General features: G+C 38.0%; 1 protein-coding gene across 3 annotated transcripts in view; it reads left to right on the top strand.

Moving 5' to 3' along the window:
• The window catches only part of DNAJC24 (DnaJ heat shock protein family (Hsp40) member C24), a 76596-nt gene that overhangs the window by 31045 nt on the left and 18287 nt on the right, over window positions 1-27264 (top strand). For all 3 annotated transcript variants that reach the window (XM_033205291.1, XM_033205290.1, XM_033205292.1), the window contains exon 3: window positions 23368-23506. In XM_033205291.1, the coding sequence (XP_033061182.1) occupies window positions 23368-23506 (139 nt within the window). The remainder of the gene's footprint in view (window positions 1-23367; window positions 23507-27264) is intronic.

Genomic DNA, 27264 nt, shown 5'->3' with positions numbered 1-27264 from the left:
GGAAATAACACCACACATCTACAACCATCTAATCTTTGACAAACCTGACAAAAACAAGCAGTGGGGAAAGGATTCCTTATTTAATAAATGATGCTGGGAAAACTGGCTAGCCATATGCAGAAAACTGAAACTGGACCCCTTCCTTCCACCTTATTCAAAAATTAACTTAAGATGGATTAAAGCCTTAAATGTAAAACCCAAAACCATAAAAACCCTAGAAGAAAGCCTAGGCAGTACCATTAAGGACATAGGCACGGGCATGACTAAAACACCAAAAGCAATTGCAGCACAAGCCAAAATTGATGAATGAGATCTAATTACACTAAAGAGCTTCTGCACAGCAAAAGAAATGATCATCAGAGTGAACAGGCATCTTACAGTGTGGGAGAACATTTTTGCAATCTACCCATCTGACAAAGGTCTGATTTTCAGAGTCTATAAGGAACATCAACAAATTTACAAGAAAAAAAAAAAACCAAACAGCCCCATCAAAAAGTGGGCAAAGGATATGAACAGATACTTTCAAAAGAAGTATTTATGTGGCCAAGAAACATGAAAAAAAGCTCATCATCACTGGTCATTAGAGAAATGCAAATCAAAACCACGAGATACCATCCCACATCAGTCAGAATGGTGATTATGAAAAAGTCAGGAAACAGTAGATGCTGGCAAGGCTGTGGAGAAATAGGAATGCCTTTACACTGTTGGTGGGGTATAAATTAGTCGCCTTAATTCTTTATTTGAAAAACAATACCTACCACAAATATTGCACAGCTTTATTGTCTTTCAGTGTTCTTTACTCTCTTCTCTCTCTTTTTCAAAACATTATCCTTCCTTTTTCTCTCTTTCTTCCTCCTTCTCTTCTGTTTTCCTATTCCCCTTCTCCTGCTGTCCCCTCTTTCTTCACTACCTCCCTCTCTTCCCCATCTTCTCCCTGCCTCTCCCATCCTCCTGCTTCCCCTTCTTTCACTTCCTTCTCTGTTTTTCTCTTTTGCTGCTGCTTCTTGGAGCTACCAGGAATCTCAGAATGAATGTCTCAATTTTGTCTCAAAGGCAGTCAGTGGTATAGTGATATTTAGCAGAAGTTTTAAAAGTATGTTCAGAAGACCAAGAGATCTATTTATAAATATTAATGGTATTAAAATGGCTCTTCTGGAGAATGGAGGCAATCATTAGAGATTTGGTAGACCCAAGGGATGTACATTTCTTCATATTGTTCTGTCAGTGTGGCTGGCCACATAAGCACACTGAAGCATCACTTTAAGGCTCTCTGTGAGAACTGTGGGGCTGTCTATGTTAAATGTAGGATTCCATCATAAATAAATGTATAGGATTATTCACAAAGATTCCATAGCAAGGGCTGCTGTTATGTTACAGAGCCAAATGGTGAGCTCTAGGAAAGCATATTGTTTTTGACTACATACAGCCCCGTGTCACTTCAAGATCGGGATGTGTTCTGAGAAATGTGTCATAGGGCAGTTTTACCCTGTGAGAACATCACAGAGTGTACTTACATAAGCCATCCGTATATGGACGGTGTAGCCTACTGCACATCAGGCTTTGTGGTATAGCCTTTTGCTCCTAGGCTGCAAACCTATACACTATGTTACTGTACTGAATACTATAGGCACTTGTAACATAGTGGTATTTGTGTATCTAATATATCTAACCATAGAAAAGGTACAGTAAAAATATGCTATAAAATATTAAAAATGGTACATGTACCTGTGTAGGGTCCATACCATGAATAGAGCTTATAGGACTGGAAGTTGCTATGGTTGTCAATGAGTGGTAAGTAAATGTGAAGGCCTAGAACACTATTGTAGACTTTATAAACATTGTACACTTAGGCTACACTAAATTTATACAAAAAATTTTTAAATAATTAACCTTAGCTTATTGTAACTTGTTTTTTGTTTTTTTTTTTTGAGACGGAGTCTCACTCTGTCACCCAGACTGGAGTGCAGTGGCGTGATCTCGCCTCACTGCAAGCTCTGCCTCCTGGGTTCACGCCATTGTCCTGCCTCAGCCTCCTGAGTAAATGGGACTATAGGGACCCGCCACCACGCCCAGCTAATTTTTTGTATTTTCAGTAGAGACGGGGTTTTCTCGTGTTAGCCAGGATGGTCTCGATATCCTGACCTTGTGATCTGCCCGCCTTGGCCTCCCAAAGTGCTGGGATTACAGGTGTGAGCCACCGTGCCCAGCCATACATTTTTTACTTTACAAAGTTTTTAAAAAAAATTATAGAGTCCAGGTCTTGCTCTGTCACTCGTGCTAGAGGGCAATGGTGCAGTCATAGCTAACTGCAGCATCGACCTCCTGGGCTCAAGTACTCTTCCCACCTCAGCCTCCTGGGTAGCTAGGACTGCAGGCATGTGCCACCATGCCTAGCTAATCTTGTCATTATTTTGTAGAGATGAGATCTCACGACCTTGCCCAGTCTGTTCTTGAACTCCTGGCCTCAAGTGATCCTCCTGCCTTAGCCTCCTAAAGTGCTGGGATTACGGGCATGAGCTGCCACACCTGGCTCTACTTTATAAAGTTTATAAAGTAGGTTAGTTTACAACAGCATTTCCACAAACATGTGAATAATGCATTGTACTGTGACATTGTAACAGCTATGATGTCACTAGGCATTAGGAATTTTTCAGCTCCATTATAATCTTATGGGGCTGCTATTGTATATGCAATACATCATTGACTGCAGCATCGTTATCTGGCACATGACTGTATTGTCTTTTAAATTCTTAGCTATTCACTAGCATTCCCAAAGGAACTGATTAAGGTAATTTTTTATAGATACTTAAAGATCACAAATGTTCTTTTCAGTTAACATGCGTGCGTGTGTGTGTGTGTGTGTGTGTGTGTGTGTGTATCATTCTTCTTCATGAAGAAAAATGTTGGGGAATGCTCTTCTAGTTGTGTTACTGAACTGAACTTGGGTCTGCCCATCAGGTTCACCAAAGCCAAACACTTATATCAAGATTTGCAGTGAGAGAAAGTGAGACACTTATTTCAGGGTGCCAAGCAAGGAGAATTGGGCAGCTTGTGCTAAAGACCCAGCCTCCTCTATGGCTTACATATAAGGGTGTTTAAAGGTGGGGAAACAAGAGGTTACAGGCAAAGGCATACATCAATACATGAAGTATGTACATTGGTTTGGCCTAAAAAGGCAGGACATCTTGAAGCAGGGGCTTACCGAATCACAGGCGGATTCAAACAGTTTTTGATTTGCAGTTGGTTAACGAAGGAGAGCTTTGTGTAAAGACTTGGGGTCAGCAGAAAAGAATATTAGGTCTGTCCCATGGGCATGACTTCCTCCAGGCCACTCAGGAGGAAATTTAGAACAAAGGAATATGATTAGAGTTCAGGCTCCAGTTTCTTCTTATCTGAAGTCTGTGTACCAGCAGATCCATTTGGTGGTGGTCCAGGTTTCTGAAAAAGAACGCAGGGCCATATGTTAAGATGTTTTCTTTAGTTTCCGTGGGTGTTACACGAAAGGGGTCTCGATCCAGACACCAAGAGAGGGTTCTTGGATCTCATGCAAGACAGACTTCAGGTGAGTCCATAAAGTTAAAGCGAGTTTATTAAGAAAGTAAAGGATTAAAAGAATGGCTACTCCATAGACAAAGCAGCCCTGAGGGCCGTTGGTTGCCCATTTTTATAGTTCTTAATTATATGTTAAACAAGAAGTGGATTATTCCTGCCTCCCCTTTTTGGACCTTATAGGGTAACTTCCTGACGTTGCCATGGCATTTGTAAACTGTCATGGCTCTGGTGGTAGTGTAGCAGTGAGGATCATCAGAGGTCACTCTAGTGGCCATCTTGGTTTTGGTGGGTTTTAGCTGGCTTCCTTACTGCAACCTGTTTTATCAGTGAGGTCTTTATGACCTGTATTTTGTGTCGACCTCCTATCTCGTCCTGTGACTTTAGAATGCCTTAACCATCTGGGAATGCAGCCCAGTAGGTCTTAGTCCCATTTTACCCAGCTCGTATTCAAGATGGAATTGCTGTGGTTCACACACCTCTGACATAAGGAACCAAACATTTTATGACTTTAACTTCCTCGGCTATTATTTTAAGCTGTTATGACCTTTTGCTTATCAAGTTGCTCTTTTACTTCTCAGGGCTAGCTGAATGCCTTGAATTTTCCTTGAGGAAACTTAAGATTTTCCTTTATTTCCAATCTGGGGGTGGAAAGCAGCAGACCCCAGAGAGGAATGCCTGTGCTGTCTCAGTTGTCAGATATTGTGGTCAGATTTATTAATGCCTTATTACTTATATAATTCTCTCAAATTGACCTTTTCAATTTTGTTTCACAACTGAAGAAATAAGTTTTCATTATCTTTAGAGGTAATGAGTGCCCCAAGCTGTAGTGATTATTAGACTCATACATGCATGCAAACTTTAAATAAAAATGACCCATAATAAGCTTTTATTCAGTGTTGATGTGTATGCTGCTCTTTGAAATTCCTCAGTGGTAACCTGTTTGGAATGTGTATCTACTGTAATGTCATGGAAATTCAACAGTGGTCATATTGGGGCTTTGCAAGACAATACTTGAGTGGGACCATCCCCAAAATCATTGGCAAAAAAACCCCCACAAACACCAAGCAAGTCTCTTTTTGCTGAGATTCTGATAAGATCTATTGTTATTATGACACTTACTCCCTTTTTGGTAGTACAGAATTGGTATGTGAAACATTAACAGTTTTCTTTCAGGAAAATTAGAAGGAGAGTAGAGAAAGAGATATTAGGAATTTTTTTTTTTTTTTTAAAACAGAGTCTGGCTCTGTTGCCCAGGCAGTGCAGTAGCGTGATCTCAGCTCACTGCAACCTCCGCTTCCCAGATTCCAGCAATTCTCCTGCCTCAGCCTCCCAAGTAGCTGGGGTTACAGGCACGTGCCACCACACCCAGCTAATTTTTGTTATTTTTGGTAGAGGCAAGGTTTCTCCATGTTGGCCAGGCTAGTCTCGAACTCCTGACCTCAGGTGATCCCCCCGCCTCGGCCTCCCAAAGTGCTGGGATTACAGGCATCAGCCACTGCACCCAGCCAGGAATTTTTTTTTTTTTTTTTTAAGGATTCGGCCTTGCCTATTTTTAACTCTCACAGCTTCTGTCTTAGTCCATTTCATGCTGCTATAACAGAATACCACAGACTAGCTAACCTTTTTATTTATTTGAGACAGAATCTTTTTGCATCACCCAGGCTGGAGTATAGTGGTACAATCATGGCTAATCATAGCCTCAATCTTCTGGGCTCAAGCAGTCCTCCTACTTCAGCCTGCAGAGTAACTGGGACTACAGGCCCATGCTACCATGAAAATTTATAGTAGAGATGAGTTCTAACTGTGTTGTCCAGGCTGATCTCAAATTCGTGGCCTCATGCAATCCTCTCACCTCAGCATCCCAAAGTGCTGGGATTATTTGCAGGTGTGACCCACTGCACCCAGAGCAGTAATTTATAATGAACAAAAATTTATTGGCTCACTGTTCTGGAGGCTGAGAAGTCCAATATTAAATGGTCAGCATCTGAAAAGAGTTTTCTGTTTCCTGCTGTCCCATCCCATGACTGGCAAACTCAAGCGCTTGCTACATAGGCAAAATGGGGGCCAAACTTAGCCGTTTATAAGGAATTCACTCCAGAAATAACAATATTAATCTATTCATGAGGGCAGAGCAGTCATGGCCCAATCACTGGTGAAAGGTGCTACCTCCTAATACTGTCACAATGACAATCACATTTAACATGAGTTTTGGATTGGGCACACATTCAAATCATAGCAGCTACAAATCCATTTTTTTCCCCAATATATTCTTTTGAATGCATTCCTTTTAGTGTTTGTTTACTCTGTATCTCATTCCTCAATTTGAAAAGTGTTTGAAGGAAGATCATTGGGCTGAAGCATTTTCATATCATATTTGTTCACAGTGTCAGCGTAATAGAATGACATAGTAAATACTTGTTCACTAGGAAAGAGTATGAGAGAAAAGGCACTTAAGTGCAGTACCTCAGATTAAACCTAAAATTCATCCCTCCTCCTATATTGTGCTGACTAAAATCAGTAAGTTTCCGATTTTGTACTTTTGGGGAAAATATTAAACACACAACTTAAATACACAAATATTTATGAAGGATACTTGTGCGAAGAGGCACTGTGCTAATCTTTGCACAGATATGGATATAGTTAGAATACAGTGTTTATTCAGTGTTTAATATTTGTAATAGATAAAGCTTGAATGGTAGGTTGTGGTTCTTTTTTTATTATTATTATACTTTATGTTCTAGGGTACATGTGCACAACGTGCAGGTTTGTTACATATGTATACATGTGCCATGTTGGTGTGCAGCACCCATTAACTCATCATTTACATTAGGTATATCTCCTAATGCTATCCTTCCCCCCTGCCCCCACCCCACAACAGGCCCCTGTGTGTGATGTTCCCCTTCCTGTGTCCAAGTGATCTCGTTGTTCAGTGAGTGACAACATGCGGTGTTTGGTTTTCTGTTCTTGCGATAGTTCGCTGAGAATGATGGTTTCCAGCTGCATCCATGTTGCTACAAAGGACACGAACTCATCCTTTTTTATGACTGCCTAGTATTCCATGGTGTATATGTGCCACATTTTCTTAATCCAGTCTGTCAGTGATGAACATTTGGGTTGGTTCCAAGTCTTTGCTATTGTGAATAGTACCACAATAAACATACATGTGCATGTGTCTTTATAGCAGCATGATTTATAATCCTTTGGGTATATACCCAGTAATGGGATGGCTGGGTCAAATGGTATTTCTAGTTCTAGATCCTTGAGGAATCGCCACACTGTCTTCCACAATGGTTGAACTAGTTTACAGTCCCACCAACGGTGTAAAAGTGTTCCTGTTTCTCCACATCCTCTCCAGCACCTGTTGTTTCCTGACTTTTTAATGATCGCCATTCTAACTGGTGTGAGATGGTATCTCTTTGTGGTTTTGATTTGCATTTCTCTGATGGCGAGTGATGATGAGCATTTTTTCATGTGTCTGTTGGCTGCGTAAATGTCTTCCTTTGAAAGTGTCTGTTCATATCCTTCGCCCACTTTTTGATGGGGTTGTTTGTTTTCTTCTTGTAAATTTGTTTGAGTTCTTCGTAGGTTCTGGATATTAGCCCTTTATCAGATGCGTAGATTGCAAAAATTTTCTCCCATTCTGTAGGTTGCCTGTTCACTCTGATGGTAGTTTCTTTTGCTGTGCAGAAGCTCTTTAGTTTAATTAGATCCCATTTGTCAATTTTGGCTTCTGTTGCCATTGCTTTTGGTGTTTTAGACATGAAGTCCTTGCCCATGCCTATGTCCTGAATGGTATTGCCTAGGTTTTCTTCTAGGGTTTTTATGGTTTTAGGTCTAACAGTTTAGTCTCTACTCCATCTTGAATTAATTTTTGTATAAGAAGTAAGGAAGGTTCCAGTTTCAGTTGTCTACTTATTGCTAGCCAGTTTTCCCAGCACCATTTATTAAATAGGGAATCCTTTCCCCATTTCTTGTTTTTGTCAGGTTTGTAAAAGATCAGATGGTTGTAGATGTGTGGTATTATTTCTGAGGGCTCTGTTCTGTTCCATGGGTCTATATCTCTGTTTTGGTACCAGTACCATGCTGTTTTGGTTACTGTAGCCTTGTAGTATAGTTTGAAGTCAGGTAGCGTGATGCCTCCAGCTTTGTTCTTTTGACTTAGGATTGTCTTGGCAATGCGGGCTCTTTTTTGGTTCCATATGAACTTTAAAGCAGTTTTTTCCAATTCTGTGAAGAAACTCATTGGTAGCTTGATGGGGATGGCATTGGATCTATAAATTACCTTGGGCAGTATGGCCATTTTCATGATATTGATTCTTCCTATCCATGAGCATAGAATGTTCTTCCATTTGTTTGTGTCCTCTTTTATTTCACCAGGCAGTGGTTTGTAGTTCTCCTTGAAGAGGTCCTTCACATCTCTTGTAATTTGGGTTCTTAGGTATTTTATTCTCTTTGAAGCTATTGTGAATGGGAGTTCATTCGTGATTTGGCTGTCTGTTTGTCTGCTATTGGTGTATAAAAATGCTTGTGATTTTTGCACATTGATTTTGTATGCTGAGACTTTGCTGAAGTTGCTCATCAGCTTAAGGAGATTTTGGGCTGAGATGATGGGGTTTTCTAAATATGCAATCATGTCATCTGCAAACAGGGACAATTTGACTTCCTCTTTTCCTAACTGAATACCCTTGATTACTTTCTCTTACCTGATTGCCCTGGCCAGAATTTCCAACACTTTGTTGAGTATGAGTTGTGAGAGAGGGCATCCCTGTCTTCTGCCAGTTTTCAAAGGGAATGCTTTCAGTTTTTGCCCATTCAGTATGACACTGGCTGTGGGTTTGTCATAAACAGCACTTATTATTTTGAGATACATTCCATCAATATTTAGTTTATTGAGAGTTTTTAGCATAAAGGGCTGCTGAATTTTGTCAAAGGCCTTTTCTGCATCTATTGAGATAATCATGTGGTTTTTGTCTTTGGTTCTGTTTATATTCTGGATTACATTTATTGATTTGCGTATGTTGAACCAGCCTTGCATCCCAGGGATGAAGCCCACTTGATCATGGTGGATAAGTTTTTTGATGTGCTGCTGGATTCGGTTTGCCCATATTTTATTGAGGATTTTTGCATCGATGTTCATCAGGGATATTGGTCTAAAATTCTCTTTTTTTTGTTGTGTCGGTTGTGGTTCTTATATTGTAGGACTTTACTTTTAAGGATAAAGAGTTTCACTGTAATTCATAATGCATTAGTTGGCCATTTAAAATTTATGAGCTGGGGAATGACATGGTCAGAATTATGTTAAGATGAGTGACTTTAAAGCAGGTAAGATGGATTGGAAAGCTGTTAGAAGATGATTGCTAGGGACTAGGTAGGAGCTAATGTTGGTCTGAACTAGGGTTGATATTGGGAACAGAAAGGGAATTATGTAAGTAGAATCTATAGATTTGGCAGTTCATGGGAAGAAGGAAAGAGGGGTTACCCTAATATTGATAGTCTGGATTATTAGGAAAAATTTTCCCCTGTCATCCATTCATTTAGCATTTATTGAGCATGGAGTTATTTTTTAACAGAGCAAGGAATTCAGCAGGAGGAGAAACAAATTTTAGTGTCTGGATAATATATTGGATATCGAATATATTAAACTTATTGTGCTGACAAGAAAGCTTCCAGAAAGTATTTCAAACTTTGGTTCTAGAATTCAAGAAAGTTTGAAGCTAGAGATAGAGAGCTAGCATCCTATTGATGGTACTAAAACTCATCTATTAATACGTAGAGGAAACCTCAATTGCCACGTTGATAAATCAAGTAATATTAGCCTGTTTGGGGATTTTTGTGTAATCAGATTTGCCCAGAGTCCTTTTCATGGTTTATTGTTACTTCTTATATATAGTTTATATTTTATATATCAAAACAGCACAATCGCAAGTGTGTACTAAAGGATTAATGTATGTAGACAGTTTACCATAAAACTCTTATGTGTTTACTGTAAAGAAATATCGTTTCATATCAACTTTGTATGTTGTGTAGCCAACAGAAAAGATCATTTGGAGCTAATGAATATGTAATTTTCACAGGGTGGATGGATTGAGTCCTGGAGTTGGAGACCAGCCTGGGCAATATGGAAACCTCGTCTCTACAAAAAATACAAAAATTAGCCAGGTGTAGTGGCATATGCCTGTGGTTCCAGCTATCTGGGAGGCTGAGGTGGGAGGATCGCTTGATCCTGGGAGGCAGAGGTTGCAGTGAACCAGGATCACTCTATTACACTCCAGCCCAGATGACACAGAGAGATCCCATCTCAAAATATATATATATATATAATTTTCACTAAAACCTTTTAGAAGTTGGTAGAATTTTCACACTGCATTGTGTGATGCTATTTTCATAATTTTACATGCTTCATTTCTTAGTTGAAAAACATTTGTTTCTGTGTAAACTTATCAGTGGATATCATCATTAGTGTTAAGGTGAAGCCTGATACAAATTATGCCCCTCTCTTTAAAAAAAAAAAAGTCAACAGATTAAACTACCACTGGCATATTATTCAGATTTCAGATTTCATCAGTGTCTTCATCTGTGACATCATATGGTGTTAGTACAAACAATGGAATGAATAAGTTGACATTTATGATTAGTGAATGGAAGGTATCAAATGTCAAAAAATTTTTGACTTGAAACACGTTGTAGTTTTCATTGTGGTGTTCTAGGTTAATGGATTTTTTCCCCCTCTTTTTGGTGTACGTACTTGGAAGGACGCATCTGTCACAGGAACATTTTTGCAAAGCAGTTATCTTCTGACTTGCCCATGAATTCCATGTTTTCAGCAGTCAAGGCTAACAGTGTGCTTCTCAAATTTTAGCACGTGTAACAGTTGCTTGGAGAGCTTGGTGAAACACAGATTCTGGAATCCTCCCTCTGAAGATTTGAGGTGAGGCCCAAGAATTGATATTTGTAACAAGCTCTCTGATGATGCTGATGCTGCAGTTCTGAGGACCACATTTTGAGTAGCACTGAGGTGACACATTGTGACAGTCACTCTAGAATTAGTCATTTAGAAAGCACTTAGACTTAATATGTAGAGAGTGTTTGAAATCAAAATAAAATATTTCATATTGGACAGCTCATTGCCAAAAAATCTCAGCTGATGAGAATTAAGATTTCATAACTAAAAGTGTTACTTATCCATGAAATAGAAAACAGATAACACATACTAATCCTGATGAAATATTTTCCCAGTTCCTGTATTTCTTTTGTAGTACCATGTATGATCCCCTATTTTTGTATCAAGAGAGTTTCTTAATCTACTTTTCTGTTAGTTTTTCTTATTCTCAATGAATGATATGGTAATTTAAAGAATTTAAGTTTATGTAATTGAAAAGTTTCCCCCAAATTTGAGGAAATTACTTAGATCATACAGTTATAGGTGTCAAGTCATTTCAGAGTAGTAAAATAGCAGTTTACTAAAATTTTGGAAATAGATGTCTTTGTATAATGAAGAATCACACAGATACTATCACTCTCAGTATTTTTAATATTGTGACATATTTATGGTATTTTAATTTTGGATGCACTTCGGGTTTCTACTCAGCAATGCTTAGTCTTTTAAAATGTTTTGAAGTTATTAAAGTTGGCAAATGTGCTTGAAAGTAATAAAACAGTTTCCATAAACGTGTGTCATTCAAACTTTGAGCTAATTCATATCAATTTTTCCATTAATTTTCTGTTTTTTTTGTTGTACTTATCTTTCTATTAATATTGGAAGAAATTCCTTATTTATCCTTTATGGTTTAGAAAGATTTGCTAAATTCCTTTTAAAAAATTTAAACATGTCTGAAGATGTTTTTCTATGGAGATATTGTCAACATAAAACGAAAAATGCACAGATCTTAAGTGTTAAGTTTGGTGAGTTTGATATCATGTAAACACCACCCCAAATAAGATACAGAACATTTCTGTTCCTCCAGCAAGTTCCCTCATGGCCCTCTTTCATCATTTCCACTACCTATTCTCACCTGGAAACCGACTTTCTGGTTTCTATCACCACAAATTAAATGTACCTAAATTGGGATTTCATATTCATGTAATCATACAGTATGTATTTTTTATTCTTTCTTCTTTTACTTAACAAATATTCTAGATTTTCATTTATGTTATTGAGTGTGTCATGATTTGTTCTTTTTTAATTGTTGAGTAGTATTTCTTTTCTATGGATTTAATAAAATGTATTTACCTATTCTGCAGTTGATAGACATTTATGGTTCCAGTTTTTTAATAAGACTATTACGAATAAGACTGTTAATCTATTCTTTTATGAATATTTTTGTGGATTTGTGATTTTCATTTTTATTGATCATAGAGTAGATGTATATGCAACTTTATAAGCAATTGCCAAATTGTTTCCTGTCAGCAGTATATGAGAATTCTGGTTATTTCATATCTTATCAACACTTGGTGTTATCAGTATTTTTTTTTCTTTTTTCTTCTCTCTCTCTTTTTTTTTTTTCAGACAGAGGCTTCCTCTGTCCCTCAGGCTGGAGTGCAGTGGCACAATTTCCACTCACTGCAACCTCTACCTTCCCTGTTCAAGCAATTCTTGTGCCTCTGCCTCCTAGGTAGCTGGGACTACAGGTGCATGCCACCACACCTGGCTAATTTTTGTATTTTTAGTAAACACTGAGTTTCACCATGTTGGCTAAGCTAGTCTCAAATTCCTGATCTCAGGTGATCTGCCTGCCTTGGCCTCACAAAGTGCTGGGATTACAGGCATGAGCCACCACACCCAGCCAGTCATTTTTATTTTAGCCATTCTTTTAGGTATGTAATAATATCTCAGTGTGATTTTAATTTGCATTTTCCTAATAACTAATAAAAAAAGTTTGTTATTTCCTAATAATTAATAAAAAAGTTCATGTACACATTGTTCATCAGTTTTCTTTGAAAAAGTATCTGTTCAATTTTATTCATCTGGTTTTTAATTAGTTTTGTCTTTTTATCATTGATTTATAGGTTTTATTCATGTATTCTGATACAAGTCCTTTGTTAGAAACATATGCAGCCACTATTTTCTCCCAGTCTATGGCTTGTTTATTCATTTTCTTTTTTTTTTTTTTTTATTATACTTTAAGTTCTAGGGTACATGTGCATAACATGCAGGTTTGTTACATATGTATACTTGTGCCATGTTGCTGTGGTGCACCCATCAACTCGTCAGCACCCATCAATTGGTCATTTATATCAGGTATAACTCTCAATGCAATCCCTCCCCCCCCGACTCCCCATGATAGGCCCCGATGTGTGATGTTCCCCTTCCCGAGTCCAAGTGATCTCATTGTTCAGTTCCCACCTATGAGTGAGAACATGCGGTGTTTGGTTTTCTCTTCTTGTGATAGTTTGCTAAGAATGATGGTTTCCAGCTGCATCCATGTCCCTACAAAGGACGCAAACTCGTCCTTTTTTATGGCTGCATAATATTCCGTGGTGTATATGTGCCACATTTTCTTAATCCAGTCTGTCACAGATGGACATTTGGGTTGATTCCAAGTCTTTGCTATTGTGAATAGCAATAATAGTGCCGCAATAAACATACATGTGCATGTGACTTTATAGCAGCATGTTTTATAATCCTTTGGGTATATACCCAGTAGTGGGATGGCTGGGTCGTATGGTACATCTAGTTCTAGATCCTTGAGGAATCGCCATACTCTTTTCCATAATGGTTGAACTAGTTTACAATCCCACCAACAGTGTAAAAGTGTTCCTATTTCTCCACATCCTCTCCAGCACCTATTGTTTCCTGACTTTTTAATGATTGCCGTTCCAACTGGTGTGAGATGGTATCTCATTGTGGTTTTGATTTGCATTTCTCTGATGGCTAGTGATGAGCATTTTTTCATGTGTCTGTTGGCTGTATGGATGTCTTCTTTTGAGAAATGTCTGTTCATATCCTTTGCCCACTTTTTGATGGGGTTGTTTGTTTTTTTCTTGTAAATTTGTTTGAGTTCTTTGTAGGTTCTGGATATTAGCCCTTTGTCAGATGAGTAGATTGCAAAAATTTTCTCCCATTTTGTAGGTTGCCTGTTCACTCTGATGGTAGTTTCTTTTGCTGTGCAGAAGCTCTTTAGTTTAATTAGATCCCATTTGTCAATTTTGGCTTTTGCTGCCGTTGCTTTTGGTGTTTCAGACTTGAAGTCCTTGCCCATGCCTATGTCCTGAATGGTACTACCTAGGTTTTCTTCTAGGGTTTTTATGGTATTAGGTCTAACATTTAAGTCTCTAATCCATCTTGAATTAATTTTCGTATAAGGAGTAAGGAAAGGATCCAGTTTCAGCTTTCTACTTATGGCTAGCCAATTTTCCCAGCACCATTTATTAAATGGGGAATCCTTTCCCCATTTCTTGTTTCTCTCAGGTTTGTCAAAGATCAGATGGCTGTAGATATGTGGTATTATTTCTGAGGACTCTGTTCTGTTCCATTGGTCTATATCTCTGTTTTGGTACCAGTACCATGCTGTTTTGGTTACTGTAGCCTTGTAGTATAGTTTGAAGTCAGGTAGTGTGATGCCTCCAGCTTTGTCCTTTTGACTTAGGATTGTCTTGGCAATGCGGGCTCTTTTTTGGTTCCACATGAACTTTAAAGCAGTTTTTTCCAATTCTGTGAAGAAACTCATTGGTAGCTTGATGGGGATGGCATTGAATCTATAAATCACCTTGGGCAGTATGGCCATTTTCACGATATTGATTCTTCCTATCCATGAGCATGGTATGTTCTTCCATTTGTTTGTGTCCTCTTTTATGTCACTGAGCAGTGGTTTGTAGTTCTCCTTGAAGAGGTCCTTGACATCCCTTGTAAGTTGGATTCCTAGGTATTTTATTCTCTTTGAAGCAATTATGAATGGAAGTTCATTCCTGATTTGGCTCTCTGTTTGTCTGTTACTGGTGTGTAAGAATGCTTGTGATTTTTACACATTAATTTTGTATCCTGAGACTTTGCTGAAGTTGCTTATCAGCTTAAGGAGATTTTGGGCTGAGACGATGGGGTTTTCTAAATATACAATCATGTCATCTGCAAACAGGAACAATTTGACTTCTTCTTTTCCCAACTGAATACCCTTGACTTCTTTCTCTTGCCTGATTGCCCTAGCCAGAACTTCCAACATTATGTTGAATAGGAGCAGTGAGAGAGGGCATCCCTGTCTTGTGCCAGTTTTCAAAGGGAATTTTTCCAGTTTTTGCCCATTCAGTATGATATTGGCTGTGGGTTTGTCATAAATAGCTCTTATTATTTTGAGGTACGTTCCATCAATACCGAATTTATTGAGCGTTTTTAGCATGAAGGGCTGTTGAATTTTGTCAAAAGCCTTTTCTGCATCTATTGAGATAATCATGTGATTCTTGTCTTCGGTTCTGTTTATATGCTGGATTACGTTTATTGATTTGCGAATGTTGAACCAGCCTTGCATCCCAGGGATGAAGCCCACTTGATCATGGTGGATAAGCTTTTTGATGTGCTGCTGAATCCGGTTTGCCAGTATTTTATTGAGGATTTTTGCATCGATATTCATCAGGGATATTGGTCTAAAATTTTCTTTTTTTGTTATGTCTCTGCCAGGCTTTGGTATCAGGATGATGTTGGCCTCATAAAATGAGTTAGGGAGGATTCCCTCTTTTTCTATTGATTGGAATAGTTTCAGAAGGAATGGTACCAGCTCCTCCTTGTACCTCTGGTAGAATTCAGCTGTGAATCCATCTGGTCCTGGACATTTTTTGGTTGGTAGGCTATTAATTTTTGCCTCAATTTCAGAGCCTACTATTGGTCTATTCAGGGATTCAACTTCTTCCTGGTTTAGTCTTGGCAGAGTGTAAGTGTCTAGGAAATTACCCATTTCTTCTAGATTTTCTAGTTGATTTGCGTAGAGATGTTTATAGTATTCTCTGATGGTAGTTTGTATTTCTGTGGGGTCGGTGGTGATATCCCCTTTGTCATTTTTTATTGCATCTATTTGATTCTTCTCTCTTTTCTTCTTTATTAGTCTTGCTAGCGGTCTGTCAATTTTGTTGATTTTTTCAAAAAACCAGCTCCTGGATTCATTGATTATTTGGAGGGTTTTTTGTGTCTCTATCTCCTTCAGTTCTGCTCTGATCTTAGTTATTTCTTGCCTTCTGCTAGCTTTTGAATGTGTTTGCTCTTGCTTCTCCAGTTCTTTTAATTGTGATGTTAGAGTGTCAATTTTAGATCTTTCCAGCTTTCTCTTGTGGGCATTTAGTGCTATAAATTTCCCTCTACACACTGCTTTAAATGTGTCCCAGAGATTCTGGTATGTTGTATCTTTGTTCTCATTGGTTTCAAAGAACATCTTTATTTCTGCCTTCATTTCGTTATGTATACAGTAGTCATTCAGGAGCAGGTTGTTCAGTTTCCATGTAGTTGAGCGGTTTTGATTGAGTTTCTTAGTCCTGAGTTCTAGTTTGATTGCACTGTGGTCTGAGAGACAGTTTGTTATAATTTCTGTTCTTTTACATTTGCTGAGGAGTGCTTTACTTCCAATTATGTGGTCAATTTTGGAATAAGTGCAATGTGGTGCTGAGAAGAATGTATATTCTGTTGATTTGGGGTGGAGAGTTCTATAGATGTCTATTAGGTCCGCTTGGTGCAGAGATGAGTTCAATTCCTGGATATCCTTGTTAACTTTCTGTCTCGTTGATCTGTCTAATGTTGACAGTGGAGTGTTGAAGTCTCCCATTATTATTGTATGGGAGTCTAAGTCTCTTTGTAAGTCTCTAAGGACTTGCTTTATGAATCTGGGTGCTCCTGTATTGGGTGCATATTATATTTAGGATAGTTAGCTCTTCCTGTTGAATTGATCCCTTTACCATTATGTAATGGCCTTCTTTGTCTCTTTTGATCTTTGATGGTTTAAAGTCTATTTTATCAGAGACTAGGATTGTAACCCCTGCTTTTTTTTGTTCTCCATTTGCTTGGTAGATCTTCCTCCATCCCTTTATTTTGAGCCTATGTATGTCTCTGCATGTGAGATGGGTCTCCTGAATACAGCAGACTGATGGATCTTGACTCTTTATCCAGTTTGCCAGTCTGTGTCTTTTAATTGGAGCATTTAGTCCATTTACATTTAAGGTTAATATTGTTATGTGTGAACTTGATCCTGCCATTATGATATTAACTGGTTATTTTGCTCATTAGTTGATGCAGTTTCTTCCTAGCCTCGATGGTCTTTACATTTTGGCATGTTTTTGCAATGGCTGGTACCAGTTGTTCCTTTCCATGTTTAGGGCTTCCTTCAGGGTCTCTTGTAAGGCAGGCCTGGTGGTGACAAAATCTCTAAGCATTTGCTTATCTGTAAAGGATTTTATTTCTCCTTCACTTATGAAACTTAGTTTGGCTGGATATGAAATTCTGGGTTTAAAATTATTTTCTTTAAGAATGTTGAATATTGGCCCCCACTCTCTTCTGGCTTGTAGAGTTTCTGCGGAGAGGTCTGTTGTTAGTCTGATGGGCTTCCCTTTGTGGGTAACCCGACCTTTCTCTCTGGCTGCCCTTAAGATTTTTTCCTTCATTTCAACTTTGGTGAATCTGGCAATTATGTGTCTTGGAGTTGCTCTTCTGGAGGAGTATCTTTGTGGTGTTCTCTGTATTTCCTGAATTTGAATGTTGGCCTGCCCTAGTAGGTTGGGGAAGTTCTCCTGGATGATATCCTGAAGAGTGTTTTCCAACTTGGTTCCATTTTCCCCCTCACTTTCAGGCACCCCAATCAGACGTAGATTTGGTCTTTTTACATAATCCCATACTTCTTGCAGGCTTTGTTCATTTCTTTTTCTTCTTTTTTCTTTAGGTTTCTCTTCTCGCTTCATTTCATTCATTTGATCCTCAGTCACTGATACTCTTTCTTCCAGTTGATCCAGTTGGTTACTGAAGCTTGTGGATTTGTCACATATTTCTCGTGTCATGGTTTTCATCTCTGTCATTTTGTTTATGACCTTCTCTGCATTAATTATTCTAGCTATCAATTCTTCCACTCTTTTTTCAAGATTTTTAGTTTCTTTGCGCTGGGTCCGTAATTCCTCCTTTAGCTCTGAGAAGTTTGATGGACTGAAGACTTCTTCTCTCATCTCGTCAAAGTCATTCTCTGACCAGCTTTGATCCGTTGCTGGCGATGAGCTGCGCTCCTTTGCAGGGACAGGTGCGCTCTTATTTTTTGAATTTCCAGCTTTTCTGCCCTGCTTTTTCCCCATCTTTGTGGTTTTATCTGCCTTTGGTCTTTGATGATGGTGACGTACTGATGGGGTTTTGGTATAGGTGTTCTTCCTGTTTGATAGTTTTCCTTCTAATAGTCAGGACCGTCAGCTGTAGGTCTGTTGGAGATTGCTTGAGGTCCACTCCAGACCCTGTTTGCCTGGGTATCAGCAGCATAGGTTGCAGAAGATAGAATATTGCTGAACAGCGAGTGTACCTGTCTGATTCTGACTTTGGAAGCTTCCTCTCAGGGGTGTACTCCACCCTGTGAGGTGTGGGGTGTCAGACTGCCCCTAGTGGGGGATGTCTCCCAGTTAGGCTACTCAGGGGTCAGGGACCCACTTGAGCAGGTAGTCTGTCCGTTCTCAGATCTTAACCTCCGTGTTGGGAGATCCAGTGCTCTCTTCAAAGCTGTCAGACAGAGTCGTTTGCATCTGCACGGGTTTCTGCTGCTTTTTTTGTTGTTGTTGTTTAGCTGTGCCCGGTCCCCAGAGGTGGATTCTACAGAGACAGGCAGGTTTCCTTGAGCTGCTGTGAGCTCCACCCAGTTCGAGCTTCCCAGTGGCTTTGTTTACCTACTTAAGCCTCAGCAATGGCGGGTGCCCCTCCCCCAGCCTCGTGGCTGCCTTGCGGTTAGATTGCAGACTGCTGTGCTAGCAATGAGGGAGGCTCCGTGGCCGTGGGACCCTCCCGGCCAGGTGTGGGTATAATCTCCTGGTGTGCCCGTTTGCTTAAAGCGCAATATTTGGGTGGGAGTTACCTGATTTTCCAGGTGTTGTGTGTCTCAGTTCCCTTGGCTAGGAAAAGGGATTCCCTTCCCCCTTGCGCTTCCCAGGTGAGGCGATGCCTCGCCCTGCTTCAGCTCTCGCTGGTCGGGCTGCAGCAGCTGACCAGCACCGATTGTCTGGCACTCCCTAGTGAGATGACCCCAGTACCTCAGTTGAAAATGCAGAAATCACCGGTCTTCTGTGTGGCTCGCGCTGGGAGTTGGAGACTGGAGCTGTTCCTATTTGGCCATCTTGCTCCGCCCCCCCCCCCCCCCCTTATTCATTTTCTTAGTGGTATCTTTGATGAGCAGAAAGTTTTAAAATTTGATGTACAGTTTATAAATTTTGTGTTATACAGTTTATGCTTTTTATTTTCTGTCAAGGCACTCTTTGCCTACCCTAAGCGGCAAAGATATTCCCTGTTGCCTTTATGGATTACTTTTACATGTATAATTCATTCTGAATTAATTTTGGTTTATGGAATAAGAGGGATTGAGGTTATTTTTTTTCCCCACAGGGATATCCAGTTGTTTAGAAACCATTTGCTACATACTTTCCTTTCCTCATTGAGTTGCTCTAGCAGCTTTGTTGAAAGTCAATTGACCATATATGTATGGTCTGTTTCTCGGCTATCTTTATGCTTTATGCGGGTACTACAGTGTTGATTACTGCTGAAATTTTGATAGGGATTGCATTAATATATCAGTTTAGGGAAAATGGACAAGCAGCTTCCCATCCATGAACATGTTACTTCTTGCATTTATTTAGGCATTTGATTTCTCTTAGTGGTGTTTTGTGCTTCTCAGTGTAGAAGTCTTACATATACTCTATTTGGCTTATCCAAAGCATTTTTTGTGCTGTTGTTAATGATAATTTCTTAAAATTTTCTTCTCTGTTTGTTGCAAGATTTGCTGATTTGTTAATTTTGAGTCTGTTGCTTCCAAGACACTTAACTTTTTCAACTCCAGCAAAATGCATTTCAGTTTAGTACTGAAAGAACGTGGAAGTCAGTTAAAATAAATGCACTTTGCAATATTAAATTTATAACATACCTATTCTGTTAATTAAGGAGTATCAGGATTCTCTCTACTTGATTGATGAATGTTGTTGTCCTCAGAGCTCCCTGTTTGATTCAGCTGGCATTTTTTGAGACTATAAGGAAGTCCATGCTTTTTTTTTTTTTTTTTTTTTTTAATGGCTGTTTCTGGTTCCTTAATTAGATAGTAAGCCCCTAGAATACACAGTGCTTTAGATTACATCTGTCTTTTATTTGATAAGTGAATGAATGAATTGGGACTAGCTTTGGGCTCTCAAGAGTAGGAAGGTTTTTGGCTAGTGGGGAGTAAAAGAAGTTAAGGGCAAGAAATAAGATTTGACAACAGAAGGAAAATGAATGTGGTCTTTTAGGGTGATAATGAGTCTACCTCCCACAGGATAGCTCAGATTTAGAAATAGTAGGAACAAAATTAACATACACTTTGAGATCAGAAACCCTTTAAACCTAGGATTAGGGGCTTGTTTTCCCATTGGCAATAGAGAAAAATTTCGTATTTTTAAGAATGTGTGTAATGACACCATTTTATGAGTAACTCTTGTAATTAAAACAACTTCTTAACACATTCTAGTGTCTTACATTCCAATTGTAAATCATAGATATATTTGGACTGGGTTTTAATTTCTCATAGGTGTGAAAGCAAACTATCAGAAACTTGGGTGGTTTCAAATATTTATTCTTTTATAGTTCTGGAGAAGTCCAAAATAATTATAACCAGGCTGAGTTCAAAGTGTTGGCAGCGCTGCACTCCCTCTGGAGGATCTGATGGAGAATCCATTGCTTGTCTTTTCCAGCTTCTGGAGGCTGCAAGTATTCTTTGGCTTGTGGCCACTTCACTCCAGTCTTCAAGGGCAGCATTTTAGACCTCTCTCTGCACTATCTTGAATCACCTTCTCTTCTGTGTGTCAGCTCTCTCTCTGCCTCTTTCCTCTAAGAACACTTTGAAGACATTTAGGGTCCAACCAGATAATCCAGCAAAATCTTCCCATTTCATGAACTACAATGTAATCATATCTGTGAACTCCCTTTTTCCAAGTAAAGTAACATTTACAGGTACCGGATACTGGGACTTGATATATTTGGGGGCCATTATCAGCCTACCACAGACAGTTATTCCTTTTCTTAGACCTTCACTTTGCTCTGAAAGTTGCTGTCAAAACACATTGGACTAAGGCTTTAAAGCCTCCCAAATTATATACTTATTTTCTTGCTATATTTGCAATTTTTTAATGGAGTGTACCCATTAAATAAATGTCATGGAATCTGAATAGACTTAAAGCCTCAGATGGTGAGCCCGTTGTATCAGTTACTAATCAGAAAAATACCAAATTAGGGAAAGAGATTGAATTGTACTTTCACTATCATTGAGCTGATTTGTGACTCATAATAAAATTTAGTATTATTTTTTAGTTTAGGGTATCCAGGAATCAATTCCTGGTTTTATAGGGCTTTCTTGGTTAGGCTTGTACATGATCAGGCCTAACCTCTTCTATTCATTGTACCAAGTAGACTTCCTTTATTGGCCCATGAGAAATTACCTACCTTTTGATCTTTACTCCTACTCTATAGCTACAAATTTAGAACAAGTTCTCCAGGGCCTTAATGCTTGTGACATACTGAAATTAAGAGTTTTCTCATGTAAATGTATCATAAATGTATCATGGCTTATTAGAATATGTTACATATAATAACATTTAGTTATACTAAGCTTGTTAGACAAATCTTCGTGTAGTGTTAGAGGAATGGGTCAGCTAGAGAACTTTAATGCAGCCAACTCCACTTTGGCTTAGGGATATTGCTTGAATATCCCAACTTTAGAGATTGCCAAAACCTCAGTATAGAAATAACTTTTATAAGCATCATTTAATAAATCATGAGCAAAGAAGATGAAACAATAGAACCTTAGTTTCCTTTTCTTCAGTACTTATATTAGTTTAAATATCTAAATGTTGATAACTGATAGATTTAATAGGAAGAGAAGTAGTTTGCCAAAGGGAAAATGGAAGCCTAATCCTCGTTGTTTGCTCTAGAATCTTTCTCCCAGCCTGTATAATGTTTACCAGGTTCTTCTGTGTAACCAAATACCAGAATAGCGTTTGCTGTGCTAGAGAGCATCTTCAGCAGTGTGGAGAAGTTCATCATGAAAATGAATCTATTTTTAAAATAGTCTGTGATTTAATTAAAACTTACATACTTTACAAATTCTAGATTGAGAATTGAAGTCATTTTGCTTCATGGTACTTGACACAACTTACTGAGTGACTTTGGCCTTAGCAATTTAGATAATAAATGACATGGTACTTGCAATTTTTTTTGTGCTCCTGATAATGTCTGCAAGGCAGTCAATGAAATAATTGAAATTATTGTACCATTAATTGAGGAATATATGAACCAACCACACCGATGAGTCATGAAATGTACATATGGTTATTTGCCTGTTTTATTGTAAAAACTTGGAAAAAAGAGTAAGACATTTAAAAAAAAAACTATTCTACATCAAAAGGACATTCCTAAGTTGACTTTTTGAAATTAAAGTATAAAACTGTCAAAGTAATTATTGGATAAATACTCTCTTTTAACGAAAGATTCATTTTCATGATGAACTTCTACACACCACTAAGGATCCTCTCTAGCACAGCAAATGCTATTCTGATATTTGGTTTCACAGAAGAACCCGGTAAGCATCATACAGGCTGGGAGTTCCTTATTTACTTGAAAGTAAGAAAATTTACATATCTGAATATGTGCTGTTGTTACCCCCAGATTGTTTCGCTGAAATGTCTCTAAATTTATATAATCTTTTCCCATTTGTTGGGAGATTGCTGAAAAGCAAATGACATATTGATCCTTTCAGAACTGTTAGATGAAAAGAGAAGGCAGAATCACAGAGAACACAGAAGAAAAGGAAGGAAGGAGATATGGGAAGTGATAAAAGAAGTGATCCTACTGGATAACTATTTAGTGAGCTACATGTACATCAGCATTTGAGAATTTATGAATTGGCATAAAGCTTCCTGTTTTTGACCTAGTAGTATAAAGAAATTACTGCATATTGAAAACAAAAATTTTTAGACTTTTTAGAAAATTCACATAAGAAAGATTATTTAATGAATTAATTTACATCTAAGTATTTGAGTTCTTTAAAGTTATTTCTTACAAGTCTGGCCTAGAATAACCAGTTTTTAATAAAAATGTATGCTTGGGGATTTATAACTTTATAATCATCAGGTCTGGGGAAGAAAATGAAAGTTGTCATGTTTATAATTAGATATATTTTTATTTAAAATTATGATCGTATAATTTCATAAGAAAGACCTAGTGGTCCATTGTATAATGCTATCTATAGGTAAGCACATTGTATAAGGCAAGCTTCATACTCTGCCTAGTTCGTGCTCTTCCTGTTTCATGTCCTGCTCGTCTGCACATACCTGTTGCTATTTGTGTTAGTCATCCTCTCTAGGTAAATTGTCCACAAGACCAAGGATTCCATGAACAAATTATCCAGAAAATGCTGTCTTTGCACGTTGTGACAGATCATATCACTGGTGGATTTATAGTTTCTCCAGTGGTCTAATTAACCTGGCAGTTGTCTCCTGTGTCCAACACTGTTGTCTCATTGCCTTGGCATTTAGTTTTTATCTTCTCATTACCTTCTTAACTAAAGCTCAGATTTACAATTTTTTTTAAATGTAACCCCCCTCAGCTCTCTCTACTCACTCCCTCCCACCCTTATTTTTGATTGGCAGTATCATCCAGATAAACAAAGTACAGATGTATCAGCAGGAACAGTGGAGGAATGTGTACAGAAGTTCATCGAAATTGATCAAGCGTGGAAAATTCTAGGAAATGAAGAGACAAAAAGAGAGTATGATTTGCAGCGGTGTGGTAGGTACTTGTGTTGAGGAACCACAGCACATCAGCAACTCTTAGAAGCACACTCTGCAGCCATTCCTGGGGAGCATTTTCCAGCATTTGCTCCAAGTGTTATTGCCTTTATTCCTCCCCTCCATCACTGTTTTTAATTATGCCCTATTATTAGCAGTGATTATTGTGTATCCATTGAGAAGTTAAGAAAACTACTAGGATGTGGCTTCTTGTGAAGCCTTGAAAGCTATTTTTTATTACATTTTAAAACTTTAATTACACATTCCTAATTAATATGCTTTATGTGTATAAAAACTTCTTTTTATTAAAATAAATATGTATGGATTACTATTTTAATTATAGTACTTTGAAGACTATACAGTATAAATGACAATCCAAATGAAGATACTATATATAAGATGACATAATAAAGTACCCTACTATCTTTGAGCTCATTTTAGGCTGAGTTTCATGATTACCTTCAGGATAAACTATTCCTTATGATTGGTATAAATGATATTTTAGGAATGCAGATTACCTAAGCATTTTTAAAAGTCATTTCTTTTATGCTTTTTAGAAAATAGCTTCTTAAAACAGTGACAAGCTGTTGTGAGAAAGAAAGAGAGAAATGTAGGTCAGGTTTGTCACACATGGACTGCAGTTACACAAAGTGATAGGCTGTCTTTCAGCACTGGCCTAGGGACAGGAGTCCCTCAGCCTTGTGTTTGAACCTTCAATATGCACTCCACATGCTAATGGGAGGAGTCAATAATCAGTTACAGCCCGAGGGGAAAACACTCAGTCGCTCTCTCCAATAGCACATCAGGCTCAGCATTGACTAGGATGTGTTGATAAAAGCTGACTGTCTCTGTAGTTGCTTATTGAATCCCCTCCCATGCCCTACAGTAGCACACCATCAGATCTCACAAGATGATTTTGAGGCTTTGTTAGCACTAAGGTTATCAAAATTTGATTTGAGAAGCAAGCCTTTATTTTTAAAACACAGCATTATAAGATGAAGCCAGTGACATTTGCAAGACATCCCTATTTATTTTCAGAGGGATTTCTACCAAAAAAAAAATTGTTTCTTAAAGGCTGTGTGTGATACTTCTGTGTGGAAAGACTTGAACTGTTTATCTACTGGAGTATTTGTTTGTAAGACTGACTTATTTATAGTACTAATCAGCTCTAAGGCCATACTACTTTTTAAAAGACTGATGAGCTTAATTTTTTCTTAAATATTAAGAACCTGATGAGTATACCTTTGCAAATAATTTGGATTAATTTTCAAAAATGGCTTGAATATTGGGTTCTGCTTTTGCTGGGTGCATAATCAGCATCTGTCTAATGTATTTATTTTTTAAGTGTGTTTGTACTTCTTGCAAAAGAATGTAGAAATGGCTTCATTTGATAAGTTCTGCCCATAGGTGTCTTGTTAACCAAGGTTAACGTAATTTCTATGAAAGAATTGAAACTAATGCACATGAATGTGTTGTGTGTTAGAAATGTATGTTCCTAAAGCCACTACGCTCTACTGGAGATGATGATTCTTTCATGTGTTTTTGCACATCTTTACTAGTCTCTAGTATATCGTATGCCAGTTTGCTTGAGATAAGAATAATTCACACAACATTGTACCCTAAAGAGTATAGGGTATATACTTTCAATGTCACTCTACATTTTTGCCACTCCACAACCTATGTACTATTAAGAACATGTTAGTGAAGTTGACTAGAAGCCTGCTTTCTAAAGAGAAAGAGGTAGGGAGGGATCACGAATCATAAAAATATTTTCTCAAGAAGCTACAGGTTGGGGTAGGCCAGAAACAGAAAGAAATAGGAAACCAGGTTAAAAGTGAGCATAGAATTGCATGAAGGAAGGTTTGAGAGATGTCAGAAGACAAATAATCACCATATTCATGACTTTTTCATTGTCTTCGAAAGGTCCTTAGAACTGTGGATTTCTTTTGAGCTTTGAGTCCTACTTTTAAGCTCTTAATGGAAGCACCTGTGGCCTGCTGTGTCACAGGGTACTCCTGTAGGTCATAGATGAGGTCACAATGAAGTTTAGACAAGCTAAATACTGTGAGAGTTGGACCTGATTCATGATTCAGATAAATAGTTTGGAATTTATACAATATCAGTTTGCTCTGCAAGCTTTTCAGGCAGCATATTTACTGAATTTAGCTGTTCTAGAAGGACAGCTTTTCATGACACTTTAGTACCTCAGATTTAAGTACTAAGTATTTCCTCCTTTACCAGAGGCTCCAGATACTGAAATGACTTTGTTTCAATTTTCAATGGAGTTTGACTTACTGTTTAGGTAAGAAGAGTATCCAAATATAATTGCTATTTTTAAGCCTTTCATACCAGAGCTATTTTTCAAAACTCTTGCAATAAACCTACTTTCATATTGTTATTTCTTTTGAATACTGTTATTAATTTTTTTCTTCTTGACTCAGCTTCAGTAAAATGACTCCTCAAAAAAAAAGGAAATGAACTTGAACTTCTCTAAGAGTGAGGATTTAGGTTTGCTGGAAGCAAAACCTTTGAGAGTAATAATTTGTTAAAGACCAGGATAGGTTACCGAGAGAGAGAGTTTGTTATAACCAGGTCAAAGCACTCTTTTTTTCTGTGTCACCCCCTGAAGACATGGAAATAGCTTTGTTATACAGAACTCTTTTTACGTGTGGTGAGAGTTCATTGTAAACCTTTCTTTTCATAGGGTGTGCGTTAAATATGTTTGTTTCCTGCCCACCATTAACTTGCAGTGTCAAATAAAATTGAGCTCTGTAATACTTGGGAAGGAGGTAGGAAATGCTTTATTAGCTGATCTTGAATGCTTTCTCATGTTTCACAGCTCCGTGTTGGTGCTCTGTCTCAAGGAAAGCCTCATCAATATCGCCCACAGCCATATTTATCTAAAAGATAATTTAAAGGAACACTTGACATCCGTATTTCTTTGCTTCTCAAAAGAAATGATCAAATGTATTCTTTCCAATAAAGATGAAGTAATACTCCAGGGCAGATAACCTAAAGTATTGCACATACGTTTTTTTCTCCCTCATTCCTACTTCTATATGCTTAGTTGACATTTTAGGGTAATGTTGGCCAGGCTGAAGAAAAGTAGATTTAAGAAAAAGATGAGTAATAATTAGTTCCCAGAGATTATACATTTTGAAAGCAATGTTAACTAGTGAATTTAATCAATTAGTTCTAGTTGGCATATTTACCTTATTGCTTCTGAGGATGCCTCCAAAGGCTGCTTCCAGTGTTCCCCAGAAAGGCATGTAGTTATTCAAGATTAGGCTTTGCATTTCAACCAGATGAGCACTTTGGAAAACCCTTTCAGGATTTATAAAATGTTCACATGAATAATACCTATTGAGTAGATTTCGTTGCCTTTTTAAATCTTGTGGGGAGTTGTCCTTATATATTAAGCACATTAAAAACACATCAGAATTATATCATGGGAAAATAATGGTTGTCATGATTCAATAGCTTTGTAATGTGAAAGTCACAGATCCCTGATGTCTTAGTGGCTCTATAGAGTGACACAGCTTATGAGTTAAGTACTTCTCTGTGATCTGAAGAGTAGCAAACCTTCAAATACAGTTAATCAGATTAAATAATGTTTAAAAGAATAGATTATGTTTGGAATCCTTGCTGATACATTATTTTATATTAGGATATATCTTAGTACTCTGTTAGTGAATTATTTTCGTAAGGTGGAACCTTCACTCTACATAATTGGATACCCAAAACAGCGTGGCTCAGAGG

The sequence above is a fragment of the Trachypithecus francoisi genome, unplaced genomic scaffold (genome assembly GCF_009764315.1).
Source record: "Trachypithecus francoisi isolate TF-2019V2 unplaced genomic scaffold, Tfra_2.0 Lachesis_group8, whole genome shotgun sequence".
Lineage (NCBI taxonomy): Eukaryota > Metazoa > Chordata > Mammalia > Primates > Cercopithecidae > Trachypithecus > Trachypithecus francoisi.
Note: the sequence above shows the minus strand (reverse complement) of the source record. Positions and strands in the feature narration are given on the sequence as shown.